The following is a 17496-nucleotide window of genomic DNA, read 5'->3' as shown; positions in this document are numbered from 1 at the left end:
ATTGACGTGCTGGAGAGATTGACAGTTACCCCCTAGTGCCTGCTGTCTGGAGATCCCACAAGCAATAATGGATTTTACACCAGAATTTAGCATCAAATATTGGCTTTCAGTGTCAAATGGGTTAAATTTAAATGCCAGTTAATTGTAGCCATTTTGAAATCATAGCCTTAAACAAAAGCGTTTTTTGGATATTTGTAAGTCTGAGTCTTGTGTATGCCACACAACCCAAATGTTTCAAACTCAGCAGAAATGAACTATTGCTTTTATGGCTGTTTCTGTTTCTTACTTTTGCAAGTAGGCCAAACCTTGAGAGTATAAGGAAAGTTTCCAGTGTGGTAGGGAATTCTTATTTCAGGTAAACCAAAAAGAGAACCAGTGCTGATCCTAATTTTGTAATTCAAGTATGTCTCCTCAAAACCTATGTATCTGCTGTTAATACTAGTCCTCCTGTAACTACACCTTTTTTTTAGCCACAACTCTACTTAAAGAAACCCCTCTTCCCCAATCCTAAAACTATTAGCATGTGAGATGCTCTCTTCTGTTATGTTTCAGAAGCAAAAAGTTATGTTTCAGAAGCAAAAAGTTATGTAAATCCTTTAAAATTACTTTTGTGTGCAGAGATTTCCTACATAAGACTGGCAAAAAACCCCCAACTTTCTATTTCCTGTACCAAATTAAAAAAATAATAAAAAAAGACAGTAAGAAGAGGTGTTTTGGAAGGAGGTGGAACTTTACTGATCTTCTGTGGGAATTTATCAGAGTTGTTCTTCAGGCATGCTGATCTGTATCTATGAGATGTCTCCAAACCACTACAAAGTTCTGCTCAGAGCTTGGTCACTATTCCTGCCACATGCTTCCAACCTCCTTCAATTAGATTTGAAAAGGCAGATGCAGGTGTAACATGAAGAACAACTGTTGTATATTTGCAGGGAAAATGGGATGATTTTTACCCTACCATTAGAGTCAGCAATAATGACTGCTCAGATTTTTCTTTTCAAGATTTCTTAAGGTGTCTTATTTCATGTTGATGATACTAGGTTTTGTTCAAATATAGTTGAAGCTATAAAAAATATTTACTACCATTTTACAATACATTTTGCATTCAAATTTAAGTTACCCTTTATCTGTAAAAAGCAGTACTGTTAGTGTAATAACACCAAAAAGTATTTTTGGGTAAAAAGATCTCAGATTAGGTCTATCTAATACTGTAATTAATTTTTATGTAATACAATAAACATTCTGCATGCTTGATAATGATAAATAACAGTTTCTCTATTTCAGCATTTCTATTTTGGATTCCTTATTTTTGAATGAGTACAGAAATCCCTTAAACTGATGAGAGTAAGAAAACTCTCCATATTTCTTACTTCAGCAATCTGGTAGTTCATATCGGAAAGATTTCAACAGTAGTCTATAATTACTCATTCATCAGATTTTGGAAAGGTGTACTTTATTGTGGTGCATGTGTGGCAGGACTTCTAGTTTTATGTGTACATTTGCTTTATAGATTGCCGATTAGAATCTAATCCTTGGAGTAAAAAAAAGTGTATTTCCAACACTTTAATGGCAATGTAGAAGTTGGTTGGAAAAAAAAAAAGGAGGGGGGGAACAAGCTGGCACATGCATTTAATGTTACCTTAATGAGTTCACAGTCAGGTGGTTGCTGCCTAGCAGTTAGTTGCCTTTGTTTGCCCCTGTGCACACTACTCTAATGAAAAACATCTCTTTTTCTCTTGAACTTCCGGATTGCTGATTTGAGCAAAGTGCATGCATGGTCTCTGCAAAGCTGTAGGTAGTTTCTCTAATCATTTTACTTTTCAGGTTGTCAATGAGCATCGTGGTCTATATTATCAACGCTATTACATTTGAGCCTTTATTACACAAATTCTGTTTTAGACTGAAAATTGCTGTTACTCAAGGGAGCAAATATATCTTAATTTTTTTCCTTTTTCTTTTCCTTTTGTTTTTTTTTTTTGTGAGGTTAAGTGAGAACTTAAAACAGAGCCTTTGCAATTACTTGCTTGTATAAGAATGCTAATGCCATTGCAACATTTTCTTAAAGGATGCCAGACAATTATATATAGAATATAAAGAAACAAAAATGAAGGCGAAAGAAGATGCCCTGGCTAAGGCTGAACTTGAAACACTTCAGAGTGAGTTTTTACCACTGTCTTAATAAACAAAGATGTAATACAATATACCTTCTACATAGGATGTATATGAACGAACGTTTTTCTAATCTTCTAAAATATGTGCTTTATATATTTCTCTACGGCTATTAAATTTAAATAAGCCATTAATTTCATGGCTAATTTTGCAGTAGAATGCTGGTTTGTTCCTATCGAAGCATACAACTCAGGTGGTCAGCTGGATTGTAGCAAGAACAACATACCTTGCTAGAAATATTGCTTTACGGGAGGGGAAGATCTCAAATGTACTCTGCATTTTCAGAAATGACCTCTTGGGTTTTTGAGCATTTGTATTCTCGTTGTTTGTAAATATTTTTTTTTAAAGAATATGTTTAATAATTCCTTTGTGCATATTAAGTTATTTTTTTGTGATAGAAAGTGACAATAATTTGAGTTTCCAAAAGCATGGATGCAGACTTCAGAGATAGATTCATGCTGTTGTTGAAAGAAATGCTTTAAAGTTTTTATACTTTTATAAAAGACCAGAGAAGGCAATTAACACTTCCTTTAGTAAAGTATTCAGAATAATTATAGGTGACTTTTCCTTTTTTCTTTCAGTTATATGCTTTTGACAGTGATTAAACCTACCCTCTTCTGAAGACAATTTTAAGAGTTTTCTGTCTGTGTTTGTATGTGCATGCTCGCTTTATTTACTGTACTTAAGTGCATGCTTTTAAGTTCCTTTATTCTGACAAGTGCATTGAGTGCTTTGTGATAATTTACTAGCTTGGAGTAAGCATAAGCCTTTAGGTACTTAAAATACAGCTGCATTATTTATATTTACAAAATAGCTTAATTTTGTAAAATCAGCAAAGAGATCCAGTTCCAGCAATAATTCTCAACTTATCTGTAGCTGAATCTAGTTTGGGAGAATGGATAACATTCAGCATCTCAGTGAGCAGCATGGACTCCAGCCAAATCTAGCAAAATAGTGCATTTAATTCTTGTTAGGAAGGCCTGCCATTATGTTTGAGATACCTACCACAAAATGGGCCCTTGAAAAAGGTCTTGACTCAAGTTATTAAAAACTTGTTAAATTGTCAGATAGTAATGTGTTACCATTGTTCAAAATTGCTGGCATGCATTCCTCATTGAAATCTGTGAACTACTGTTTTAAAAGGACTAGTTTTTGAAAACAGAAGTGCAAATGAAATTATAGTTATTAAAATCATAGTGTGCACATTCATGTGTGTCACCGAAAGGCCATGTGTGAACTTCTAAGTATTTCACCACTGCCAGGTGTGTTGTGAGAGTAACTTTTTTTGTTGTTATCTCCAGCAGCAGTGCACACCCCTGAGAGGTACAAAATTGGGGAGTTTGGCCTTCCAGGTCACCCCTGACCTCTCACAGAAGCACCACCCTGTCCCCTGTCACTGCTGGGTGCACCTTGGCGTGACTCCCATGTCTGCCAGGTGACCCAGTGTCACTCATGTGAGCAGGGGCCAGTCCTCACCAGTCTCTGGCTGGCATCCTGCCCTCCCCTTGTAGGCTTGCTGGCAGGGAGGAAGGAGGATTGAGAATCATCACCTGTAATTAGCAGAGTGTGAGATTTGGCATGGAATTGTTTGGTCAGCCATAACAGTGCTATAGATGGGCAGCAGAATGAGCTGTCAGTTACCTTTTTTTTCTGATAAGTAAGACTCCCGAGAGAGGGACAAGAGATGCATCCATGTTACTGTAGGCAAAAAAAAAATATATATATATATAATTTTTTCCTGAAGCTTGCATGCAAAGCATCTGCTAAATTTGCTTATTTCGTTATGTTGCTCTGCATTGTCATGTCACAATTAGCATAGAAAGGTTGTAAATTTTGTTTGCCCCCATTCTTCTTAATTTTAGACACTATCCCTGGGATGCAAGGTCATAATAAAGGTTCCATCTATTTAATTGAGTAAATATATCTCATGCTGATTAGCAATAACTGTTTTATAGTGATTGTTTTTTCATGCCCTAATTGCTAGTTTGCCCCCTTGTCTGTCTGTTTTCCTGCTGAAACTGTGCAGTATTCTGTATTCTGTAGGCAGCTTGAACTAAAACCAGGTAGTAGTTTACCCTACTGAGTATGGTACTGGAGGAGGAAAATATGGTTTGCTAAACAGGAAAGAGAGGACAGTATTGAGATGTAATTAAAGTTCTATTTTTGGGAAGGAGTGTGAAAAAATAATTTCTTGGTAAGTCAATATTATGCAGTTGTGATTTCTTTTTGTGGCACTTTTGCAGCACTTCTCAATCCATCCAAAACTACCTATGTCATTACTACCTTAATAAAATACAGCAACTTTTTACTTTACAAAAATAGAGCAACTTACAATACAGTCTTAGGTTTCTAGGAAATACGGTTTTATAAGAATTACAGAGAGGTGTGTATTTTAGGTAGAAAGGTAGAAATGGTTTACGTTACATTTTCTGATGCATTTTTCACATTTAGATGTAAGAACACCAAGTTTTATTTTTAAATGGAAGTGCTTTAATTAATAAACTTTCTTCCAACTTCTCCCTCTCCTGCTGTGTCACGTGTGTGATCCCTGCATCAGGAAATGGTTCTTTCACAATGGATAGCCCTGTTCTTCGTAGTCATAGGATATAAAGTACAGTAGGTATTAGCTGCACTGAATAGGCATTATTAAACTAAGATGACATAGGCACACAATCAGGACAGATCACTCAGTTTTTAAATTTAAATTGTAAGGTTTGAGTAGTTACCAGGACAAATTCTAGCAGCTCTCAAGCTGTTTTTACATGGAGTGCTTCTTTCAATGATGTCCATTTTGGGGGAATCTGTTTTTCTTTGTTTTTACTTAGCCTTGGCAGTTCTCTTACTTTCCATTCTTCTTAGTTTGTTTTCCCTGACATTCAGAATGAAAACTTATATTTATTTTTAAAATATGCCTTTTTTTAAAAAATGGTGCCTGCTGAGTATTGCAGGTGAACTCTTCACTGGCATTCCAATTACAAAATATATTTGCATTGTAAACCCAGAATTCCTGCCATGAGGTACAAGGCATCTGAAACAATCTATGGTAAGAAACTCTTTTAAAAGTTTCTAGTTATAAACCTATGTAGAAACCTAATAGTATGTGGGTTTTTGTGCTTTTTCTGTACCCCATCATTCAAGCTTTAACTGAAGTATGAAATTATGAGCCCTATGGTTGCTTGATGAGCTGCCTTTCTGTGTCGGGCTTTTATGATGTGGTATTTATGTCTCTCCGTAGGATCTTACAGCACTCTTATCCAAGTGCCTGCCTTCAAACACCCAGAGCTGTAGGGAAACCTTTAATACATTTGATCAGGTTTGGTTGGGCTTGGTTGATTGCCCTTTCCTGACATCTTGGAATACAGCATGCTGCTTGGGTAGCTTTTTATATTGCTTCATGTAACCTAGGGATAGGAGACATCATTAGGTCCTTTAGTATAACAGGTTTATTTCAGACTCCTACAGGTGAAAATCAGTGAAAAATACTGATTCTTCTGACTTGTCTTGTTTGACTTGTACCAGTGGTGCACTTCAGCTTTACACTTCCTTGTTACTCAAGATACAACACTGATCAGTAAACCTTGAGATGCCTTCTGTTCTTCATGGTTTGTTCAGATAATTAATTTTGCTATTATATAGTTATATCCTAATTTCAGTATGAATTTCTCCAGGTTTAGCTTTCAGTTGTTCATTTTTAGCATGTCTGTGACTAAAAAAAATTTATTTGTATTCAGGTTTTCTTAATATAAAGCCTTTCTTGAGCCCTTAATTTTTGTGGTTCTTCTGTACTTGACTTAGTTTTGCAATGTATCTAGAAGTATTGGGCCCTGGGTTTGTATATAATGTTCTAAAGTTCGTCATCTTCTGATTATAAAATCACATTTCTTCTGTGGTTATTACAGAATCACAGGTTACATTAGTTCCCATTGCTCTGATAGCTCACTTCAGATTGCTTGTCCACCATAACTGCAAACCCTAATATCAAAGGTTCCTTGCTCAAAGTCCCTTCTAAGTGCAGATGTGGCATAAGACCCTTAACTGTGCAATTTTCAAAAATGCTTTCAATTTGATTGATCCCGGACTACCATGTTCCTACTTCTTCTTGTGCTTTCCTCTTCACTGTAAACCATTTGGACCAAATTTATGGGATCCAGCAGTACACTGAAGGTTACTTTTCTTTTACTTCCAAATAATTGATAAATATATTGGGTAATTGTGTTCAGTATTAATCTCTGCCATAATGCACTGTTGACATGGCTGCTCAGTAATGATTTCCTGACAGGCAGGTTCAGAGAAAATTAATTTATGCTATGCACGCTTTTTTGGTTGGTGTGGGTGTGAATGTTCTGATCTCTTAATTGTTGCCGCTGAAGCTTAATTATGGCAAACTATGTATCATCCATTTCACTGATTGTTTTGGCAGGCCTGCTGGAAGAATTTTGAACTTTCAAGCTTGTGTATTTTTTCCAGTTGTTTCAACTAGGCTTGTATGATACCTCTTCCCATAAAACTTGCTTTAGACTTCGTAGAAAATAATCTGCAAAAATATAGTGCATGAGGCTTGTTTGAGAGGCATGCATGCTTCATTATATGTTTATTGGAAGGCAAATTAGCACTCAAATATTGGAGGCTTGTTTCTAACCCTTTTGTATTTTGGGAGAATTGGAAAGTTTGGGAAGGGTAGATCTTGAGAAAAAAAGATTAAAGTCATCAAAAGATGTAGCTTGTGAGAAGTTTTTTGTAGCTGAGGATGCATTCATCCCTGAGCATGTCTTTAGTCAGTTTGCTCAAAAATTAACTAGCTTGTACATCCCAGTAGAGAAGATGAATATATCTGTCTCTAATTCTTGATATATTCATATAATAATCCCATTGACTTTGAATATAGAAATGTGTGCTTTTTTTAAGCATATGTGTATTTGCCCTGTATTTGCATTGATATTGAATGTCATTTACTCCATTTTTTAATAGACTCTCAAAACCTTAGTACAAGTTTTTTCCAGACTTCTGGGTTCTTTGTGGTCTGTCTGACTGTGTTAATGTACTTGTAAGTGAATTTTTATCTTGTGTTTTCAACAAATTTTCATGCTACAAATGCTTTGGTTGTCTTTCATAATTACATAGGTAAGTGAACTGTGTTGAAAAAAGAGATCTCAGTGTGGTATCATACCGATTTGGCAAAAAGGTGTTTGTTGTCAACGTTTTTGTGTGGTCATATTTCTTGCACACTGATGCATGAGATATCAGGCATTTTGTCCCTTTGATTTTTCAAGGTATCACTGTCTTTTCTGTGAATTCTTGTTCATTCCTAAAGCTTAGAAGCCCTGCAGAGAGAGAGAACTACAACTTGATGGGTCAAAATTTCTTTGCAGAAGTTCACTGCTTAGTTTTGGTTTTATTTCTTCCTCTATGAAGCAATTGTTGGTTTCTTTTGTGGAAAAATTCTCTGAGTTCTTTGTGTTTCGATCAGCTATCATGTCAAGTCAATATAAATTTTTCTGAAAACTTTAAAATGCAGGACCTTTGATACTTGTTATGGAAAAAGCATCACTGTTTTATTACATGGCACTTGATCCATAAAGTCCAGCTGATTCCTTATCTGACACCTGATGTATCTTAAAGCAAATAACCATTAGCTAGCTCCTATTAATTCTGGTAATGATAAAACTAATGTAGTAACAAGGTGGAAGAACTAACGAGGAAGTTCAGTGTGTCTGATTATGTGCAAGTAATTCATCAGACTTCAAAACCTAGATCATAGCACCATAAACAAGTAAAATGTGTAGCCAGAAGAAGAGTACTATTGGAGACCTTTAGAAACCTAAAATTTTGTACTTTAGGGGAGTGAGCTAATTGTTATTTGTAAAGTCTGCGCATCCCAGTGATAGGTGTGTTTACATGCTGTTCAAACAGGGGACATAGCTGCATCTCTCTCTCTTTTAACTCTTAAGTTGTTAAATACACAGTCAATTTTTTTCTTCAGGTAAAGAAATTGATAGTTCTAAAGGTGGAAAATATTTATAGAAAATCAGTATTTTTGCAGTATGAATTCAGGAAATGATAAAACAAAATTCCTTCTGCTGAAAAGGACTAGAACTCTCTAAAAAACTCTAACATTATGAGTCATGTAAAATACTGATCAGTTGTCATTGGACTGGTAGATATATCAAACAATTTCCACTGTGCTTATGATCTTGGATTCCATATACACAAAAAACCAAATTCCATTTGTTTTTTTAAATTCTGTTTAATAGACCAAAATGTTACTACGCTATAGTTCGGCAATTAAAGTACATAATCTTCACAGAAAATAGTAATGAGAGTAAGCTTTTAATTTACCTTGTTGAAATCAGGCTCTGTATTATCAAGTTTGTTTTCTCTCCTCTGTGTTTAGTTGTACGAGTGCCAATAACTCTGGTTATAGTGGAGGTTTGCTGGATATTGGTGCCCACTATGGTCTGACTGTGTCTCCAGCAGACACTGAGATCACTATCTCTGAACTGAGAGGAACCTAGGAAATCTTTTCTCTATGTTTTTCCTGCATTTTAGTTAGGTTTGTGTGTAACAATATTAAAACAATATCTGAGCCTGTAGGAGAAAAATGTCTTTTTAAAGCCTGTTCTGTTATATTGGATGGCCTAAAAACCAGCACCATTAGAAAATTTCACTAAATATTAAGGGAACATTTCTGTTTCAAAACTGAATCACAGCTGCAGTTGTCACTGTCAGCATGATCAAACACATCCTTACTTTAGGTCATGGTGGTGGGCAGCTGCACCAACTTCCTGGCTGTCTGTCAAGCCTTAGCAGATACAGGATTCAGCTATCTAGGGCATCATCTAGTATTTTTATTTATTTCTATTTATTTTGGAAAACCTGATCCATATTCTCTTCAGGGCAAAGTGCCTGGTAAGGTCGGAAGTGTCTTTTAGGCTGCCAGTTGAATTGCTGATAGTGAAAAGATAAAGTGAAAGAGATAGGTTTTCTTCCTGAGTATCTCCTGTGGACTTCTGTTGTTTGGGTGAAATAGTTCCAGTGGTCTGTTTTGCTTTCTCCATATTCACCTGAAAGAGCACCAGTGCATGGCTGCCTTAAGCTGAGGCTTCATATCACTAAACATAACTTCTGAACTTCCTCTGTCTAAAATCCTTTAAGATGTTACCATTAAACTGCTTTTATGTGCTTTCATGTTCTAAAAAGTGGTTTTGAAAATTCTGAGGTGAAACTGTTCTTGATGTGTTATTGGGAGCCCTATGTCAAAGGTGCTGTGACTTCAATTCTGTTTATTTTTTTAAAATTCAATATGACAGCCATTGTGGTATCAAGAGATACACTGAACTCCTTCATCTTTTTGTATATGCATGGGAGACAGTAGAGATAAGATTTTTTTAATTCTGGTTGAGTGCTTGTTTGAGGTTGTACAGCCATCTTCTCTAGGTGGGATTTCTCATTCCTTTGATAGTCAACAAACAACAGGGTGTCTTATCTATGTTAGGTCTTCCTCTGTCACTTAACTGCCTGAAGAAAGCCTAGATACTGTCTTTGATACCTCATTTTAAAGTGGAGCACAGTGTCCTCTGGAAATAGTTACAGTATTACTTCCAAAACTACAGCAAGAGCCTAGAGGACCTGTTTTAGTCTATGCTCTTCATTTTTAAATGTTGGTTAGAAGCATTCAGGCTTTAACTATTTGCATATTTTGAGAGGGAAAATTAATAAGCAGTAGCTGATGGGGTGCAAGATACAGGAAAAGCAAACTGTCGTGGGAAGTCATGTTAAGTAATTCCAAGGGAACACACACAGTCTGCTTGATTATTTTGAGGGATTAAAATAAGGTGGTGAAAATTGTCATTGAAGTCAACTTCCTAGAATATTTTTGCCAGCAACAGTGTTTGCAATAAAGAGCTGGTATTGTTATTTACCCATACAAATCTTAAGGGAATCTAGAAGCTGTTATACATGGCAATTTTGGAGTAAAATGAGGTAATATTTAATATATGTGATTTGATTATAAAATTTACCTTTTGAAATAGACCCAAAAAAATTGTGCCTGTGCTGTCTTTACTAATATTTGCATAGTGAGACAAATGCTGGTATTACACTTCTGGATTTTCACTTAATTTTGAGGAGTATCTATCATTTCATTATATTTTCTACACACCCCTACAGAAGGATGCTAAAAAAAATCCAAACACAAATTTTAACTTAATATTTCATTTATTGAAATTTGACCAGTAAAGTTAAAGATTATTCTTTACAAAACCAAGTCTCTGAACAACATACAGTGAAACTCTGAACAATGAAAAGTTTAAAAGCTCATTAGTCATCCTGTTAACTTTCAAGATCTGTTTGACTTTTCTGTTCATTTTGGACTTGAAACAGTTCTCTACCCCTTTATTGTTTTCTTAAATACTCAGTTCCTAGGGTTTGTCAAATCTGCAGTGTTTTCACAGTGCTGTTTCTGCACGTACACTTTTAGGAAAATAAGTTCTTCTTAAGAGTCTGTAGGGAACAATCCTCTGTCCTCTTTAGGAATTTCTTAAAGGTTTCCATGAAAAACAGATTTTTCTTCCCTGAAGTATTAGGGTGTGGTTGCAAAGGCTGATAAACTGATCAGACAAGTGTGGTTCTTCTTCTCCTTGCCCACCACCTTTAAATGACTTGTATTTTTTTCTGTTTGAGTACAAAGAGTAGTTTTCTACTTGCTTAGTAAATTGAAGTAGTAATTTGCTGAGTGATTGGATGATAGTAGAAACACAATAGTCAAAGCAGCACAAAGATATGCAGTGGAGAGTGAAAAGGTGGAGTCAAGTGTAGAACTTCCCTCTTGGTTGCAGTGGAATATTAGATCAGCTCTTTGAGTTTACGAGCATTTAGCCATTGTGATTACAGCATATTTTGAAAACGAAAAAAAAGAAGAGTCCCACTGGGCACACCTGAGGTTTCTGGATGCTTTCTGAGTGTTAAAGATTTTTTTCTGCTTCTCACCTTCTTGTCTTGCCTAAAGTTCTATCAATTGTCTGTTTTAAATCTTACTTTTGAGATCATCTTATATAGTGGATGCATTTTTAAATGCTGGGGCTTAGGTTATTGAGGTTCTTCCTTCCCTTCTCATGAGTTTGCTGTTCCCATTCAATACCATTTGAAGGCTAGAGAGAGCAGAAAACAGTAGTCAGTGTTAGAAATTAAGTCCAACATTTAAATCTTCCTAAATGTGTAAGTGCTAGAAGAGAGCTATTTGTGGTTGGAGAAATCTGAAAATAGAGAAGCCATCTGTTGACTCAGAAGCTTCTACTTAGCATAGCTGACCATAAAGTAATACAGAATTGTCTAGAATTCACCTTTATACCTTTGCCAATTTCTCTGAAGCTAGCTGGACTTCAAAATCCTTTAACAGCTCCTGTGCTTTTGCCTGTACTAATCTTCTTTGCCAGGTGGTATAGCAGTAACAAGAGCTAACTCATCTGGCCCTTTCAGGCATAGTTCAGATAGAAGAGGGGCTAAGTGAGTGCATTGTTATTTACTTCTAATAAAAATAAAATTATTATGCAAAACACCGATTCTCTTTTTAACAAAAAAATTGAAGCCACTTTCAATGGAAATTTTAAGATAGAATTAAGAATTGAAGAGCTAAACCTGCTTCTGAATTTATACATGCCTACAGTACTAGTAGCATTACTTTTTCTTCTTTTTTGCTTTCGTATAGAAGAGAAGAAGCCTAAAGTCAAGAAACCAAAATTAGAATTCCCTGTATACACAGCTCTGGAATCAAGTGTGTATGTACCATCTTATGATCATGGAGCTTCAATTGAAGAGATTGAGGAACAGATGGATGATTGGCTGGGAGGCAGGAACAGAACCCAGAAAAAGAAGGTGGGTTCAAAATATTTCATGTTGTTATATATTTTAAATGTTGATTCATTTGCTTGCCTCTCAGGAAAACAGAATATTGTGTGTATACCACCACAATATTCATGTACCATTGAAGTGTAGAGAAGTATTGTCTGGCAGAGATAAAAAAGAAACAGAAAAAATATATTAATGCTCAATGTAATTTGTGTAATTATGCTGAAATGTTGTTATAATAGGATGTCATTGATTAAGCCATATGAAAGTTCTCTATGGTTTCTAATATAAATACTATTCATGTTCACTAGAAATTAGTAGAACATAATGCTGTCAAGTTGTATGAGGCTTGGTTCTTTCTCTTAATTGCAGTTAATAACATTTTGCCTGCAAGAATAGATTCTTCTCTATTAACAGCAAAGGAAAAAGAAGAAACCTTCTCTTGTAATATGCAGAGGTTTTATCTTTTGATTATAGAACTGATTACGTACTTTGCATTTTACCTGGTGCATGGAACAGTTCTAACAATTCAATTTAAGCCTATTGTTAAAGTTCTTTCTATTCAGAGATAAGGGTTCTTAGTGGCAGTTAGTATAATTTTGTTCTGGTAAATTTTATTAAATCATACTAGTTTGAAAATGTATCATTTTCATGTTGGAACTGAGAATAAGCATTGTAAATTAGTCTGCTGTCTTGAAAATCTACCTTCCTTGGAAGGGTGTATTTGAAGTGAAGCTGGGTTGGTTGCATGCTTGATCATGTAGATCCTCAAACGCATCTTTGCCTCTGACAGAAATTGAGTCTGTCTTTGAATTTCCATGGCAATGGAAATGGAATAAGACTGGGCCTATTGCATCTATAAATTCACACCTCCTCACAAAATATATAGAAGTTGTGTCCCCAGAGACACTGATAGGAGAACTAGTTGTAGGTCCATCCTTCCAAATGTCCTCAAGAAAACTAACTTGGTTTTCTACGCTTCCATCTGGATGTTCAGTATTGCGTCTCATTGCTTTGATAAATTAGTGTATTTTTAAAATCATATTCTGTTACAAAAGGGATTAACCTTTTAGGGACAACCAGGTAGTTTGTAGGTATGCTGTTTGGGTAAAGTGTTTGACCTGAACAAACTGTGATGAGTTGTGCCTCCTATGCTTGACAGCTGATGTGTTATCACAGTGCAACATCAACATTTAATATAGTTGTGGAGGGAAACAGATTCATAAACTGCACAAAGAAATAGAGAATATATGTCACTGGCTCTAAGAGCCTATAGGAGCCATTTGTATCTAACAGGAGAAGGGCTGTGTCATACAATTTGTAATAAGCTCACTGGGAAAATGGTTGTACCACAAGTGAATTGTTCCTAACTGTCATTTGACACATTTTCCATTTTAGAAATACATATTTTTCATCACATCATAGATGTGAACTGCGTCAGCATCCCTCTTCTGCCTCTTGCACAGATGGGAATCCAAGCGGTGTATAACATCCACCTCTCAGTTCTATTTCCTTTAGGAAAAAGATACTCTGTCATAAATCATTTTGCCATCAGACCTTTTCTTGGGATTGTCATTCTTCACTCATAAGGAAGCCTGTTAGCTTTTTTCCCTTGTCTTCTGTGGTAGCTCAGGGAAGTGGACTGTGTACCAGCCAACATCAAAGTAGCTTGACAAAGTAGTAAATTACCTTGTCATCCTTACAGGAAAAAAAGAAGTGGAGTTGCTTTCCCTGCTATTGGCATCCCAAGTGTAGATGATTACGGTAATTTAATATTGTTCATCAACTGCTCTGCCCTGTTCATATTTGTACTTTAGAGGTGCCTACAATTTGGAAATGCTGTACTGTGTGAAGTGCCTAATTAGATAGAAAAATTAGATTACGTTCAGTTCTTAGCTTGATTCATTCTTTTTTAATATTTGAGTTCTTTTTTTCCTTGGGATTGTTTCTTTTTGGTTACTGCTTCCATGGGATCTAAGTACTGACTAGATAAAGAACAGGCTGTAGAAAACTGCTTCCTTCTTAGGCATTGTAAAATGGTCTACCAAGGGAAGGAGAAAGAGGAATGCTTTCCCTTTTTTTTCCATAAGGTTACGTAGCTGGATGAAAATATGCTTATAGCATTGTAAAATTATTCTTCTGCCCAAGTTTGAGAATTTGCTCAGCTTAAAGCCATAAAGAGCTAGTCTTGCCATGTTGTTACTCCTTAGTTAGAACTGAAAATGAAATGAAATAATGAAAGAAAGAAAGCTATTGGGAGATAGATAATACCAGTATCGTAGAACAGTGAGGTAGTTTTAGTACCTTTTAGTATAGTTTTAATTGTTGTAATTGAAAGAAAAAAATAGAAAAAGAATACTTAACAGAAAGACTAGGTCAACAGTAAAAATGAATTTAGAAAATCATATTTATGAGGGAAGGTTAAATAGTTGGAATTTTAACACAAAAAAAGGAGGCTGTGTGGAAATAACAGGATACAATGCTTTTCCAGTCCATTCCAGTTTTGTTTTAGGTGAAATTATAATAATTTATTATGGCTTACTGCCTTCCATAAATTCAGTGAGAAAGAAATACTCAATTTGCTTTGCAGCCAGAATGCTTAAATTCTGATTTGGGAACACATGTAGGTGGAGGCACATCCCAAGAGCATGTTACCTGTATCATTTATGAAACCTTTCCATCTGTTCTGTTCTTGAACTCGATCTGTTGGAAATCATGTGAGCTGACTCAGTTGTATTTGAGAGCATGGAAATGAAGTAATGGGACTCTAGAGAAGGGGTTTTTTTGCTATCTAGAATATAGCAAAGAGGATTTTGCTATATACACTTACGTAGGACTAAATTGCATATTTGTATAGTGCTGGCTATACTATTCATGCAAACTGCATATGACTAAGAACCTGGGAGGAATTGCTAAAAGCTTCTTCTCATGCTGATCAACAAAACTCTTCAAAGCAAAACAAGCAAAGAAAAAGTTTATTTTGATGATTATTTTTATCACTGAATGTTTGTGCTCCCTTTCTAAAAAGGAGAAGATCTGCAAGATCTTATAGGTTGAGATCTTAATTTACTTAGCTCAAGTTTCTGTCTTTTTTTTTCTGTATCTCACTAAAAGGTGACTGGAAAACTTGTTCTATGCATGCTTATTAGTAATTAATGGAAATTTAGAGGGAATGGACTTCCTTTGAGATGTAGTATTTTGTAGCCTGAATATGTTGTTAAGCCACTATTGCATCAGTTAGTAGCCATTTAACTCTTTTTAACCTCCCCGTTGATAATCCTATTATGTGTAGATGGAAGGAAGAAAAGGAACTTATTAGAGGAAATATTTTGTTACATCTGATGTTATTCAGTCATTTCTGCAAATATTCATGCAAGAATATCTGTATTCACTGTTTCTGGAATCATGCTATTGATGAATCATTTCTCTCAGTGGGATTTCCCTCATACTCTTTGTTCTGATTTGATTTTATGTGATTTGTAACACATGTTGTTTTCATGAGAGTTCATTGCTTATGTGAAGAATATTGTTGCATGAAAATCTTGGCCCTTAAGAAATCATTGGGAGATTTATCATTGTCTTCAGTGGGACCAGGATTATAATTCCTTTTGGTTTACAGATTCCTCATCATCTCTACTGGAATCTCCATTTCATATCATTATTTGACTCATTCATCTTTGAAGAAAGAGTTCCAAGTTCTGTCTCAATGACTGGTGAATACTTTTGACCTTTTGATATTTGCTTGCTCTGTAAAGAGGAGATAAAGGTGGAGAAAGACAGACAGTGCCTGATCCCTTCCAGCTGGACCAGATGTATGGATAGAACATGATGTTTCTCATTATTTTTGTTTTTCATGTTATCCTGAGGCACTTCTTGGCATTTGGGTGATTTTGATATTGCAGGAGCACCTGGCTTGATTTTACTAAAGCAGGAGTAGTAAAAACTATTTTTGTGCACAGAGCATAGAAAACTTAGCATACATCTTTTGCATTTGATATACTGTTAACCTTTTTAATTAGGATTATTAAAAGTACTGTGAAATAAAAGTATACATAAGTATACATAAGTATTGTTTTTACACAGTTTATTGCAGATGCTGGAAACATTGTAGTTACCATTTTTTTCTTAATTATTAAACTGTAGACTCTGATCATTCTGGTGCTGAACTCTCTTCTGGTTAAAATGCCTTTTGTGCTTTCGTTTTTCTCAGCCTGGGCCATCAAAGCACTGTGTTTCAGATACAAAATATTGATAACTGAGTGAGCTTTTTAAATCATGAAGGTTTTATTTGAAAGCTGGCTGTGGAACAGCGATATAACTTTAAATGTATAGAAGAGCTCTCTCTACTTTCTAACATTAAAAGGCAAAATTCTATACAAATGTTAAATTACTATTTTGTTAGCTTAAAATTTATAGATTTGACAATTAAGTCTTACTGATTTTATAACCTTGTACGTTTTGTAATTGCCAGCTAGCCTGCCACCTGCTCTCTTCTGCCTTGGATCTTCCCACATCTGTGCTGCTTTGAAATTTGAGTATGCTTTTTCTTTAGTAGCAAATAATGTGGTGCTTGTTCTAATTGGATGTCATATGACGGATTACCTGAATACAGTTTCCAGGCTTTTAAAAAATGTTAATTTCTTAAGCAAGCAGTTTGTATCTTAGCAGGATTAAGGTGCTGTGTAAACCAGATGTTTTAATAAATTGATCTTTGAGGGGAAGGGTTATGCGGTTCTGGTGTGCAGCCTGAGGTCATCTAGTTTTGAAATAATTTATTTTCTCTTTCTAAGCAATGAAGCAAATATGCTATTTGAGAAGTGTGTCCAGATTCTAATGCTCCTTTATTCTTGGGACAAGTACAAATATGCAGCTAGAAGTCTGAGATTCCTCATAGTGTGAGCTACAGGGCCTTAATCCTGACTCAGAAAGATTGCTGTAGGTCCAGAAAGTAAATTTCTCTGTGGTCCCTGTGAATTTAAGGCTCTGTATTGAGACTGCCAGCAACCATTCATGTTAGTGTCAGTTATGAAGCTATTCATTGGAACTAGTCTAAGTTCATAATACATTTTAACCTGAGCTTCAAATTCTCATCAAATGGTGATGACTTTGAGTCACTATTGATCTGGGCCATATTGAGTTTAGTAACCCTGAGGTGAAAATCTCAGTATTCTATTACCAAACTTTTTTAAATGTAGTGTTAGTGAAAAAATGCTTAATTTTAAAAAAATAAAATAAAAACTGCATTAGAATGTTACTGAAAGTGTTAAGAGTTCAGACTTTGCTGTGGTTTGTTTATGCTTAGTGTCACTGCAAAGATTGCAGACTCAGCCTGAGCAGAATATTGGGGTTTGCATGTTAAAAAAACTCTACAGTTTGTTGTACAGGCTACTCCTGCAGTTGGCATATTTACATTAGAATTATTACTATTAATAAAAAATTATATACATGCTTTTAAAAAAAAATTGATCAAATCTACCTGTATTCTTT

At 35.3% G+C, this 17496-nt stretch overlaps 1 protein-coding gene across 1 annotated transcript in view; it reads left to right on the top strand.

Annotated features, from left to right (window-relative positions):
• Positions 1-17496, top strand: part of DNAJC1 (DnaJ heat shock protein family (Hsp40) member C1) — a 109165-nt gene that overhangs the window by 55095 nt on the left and 36574 nt on the right. Inside the window, exons 7-8 of the mRNA XM_005519112.2 lie at positions 2063-2153; positions 11870-12036. Coding sequence (XP_005519169.1) covers positions 2063-2153; positions 11870-12036 — 258 coding nt within the window. The remainder of the gene's footprint in view (positions 1-2062; positions 2154-11869; positions 12037-17496) is intronic.

Source organism: Pseudopodoces humilis, chromosome 1 (genome assembly GCF_049639895.1).
Source record: "Pseudopodoces humilis isolate 2021_Gansu_Grassland_sample_001 chromosome 1, ASM4963989v1, whole genome shotgun sequence".
NCBI classification, from domain to species: Eukaryota; Metazoa; Chordata; class Aves; order Passeriformes; family Paridae; genus Pseudopodoces; species Pseudopodoces humilis.
The sequence above is the reverse complement of the archived record's forward strand: the minus strand, read 5'-3'. Positions and strand labels throughout refer to the sequence as shown.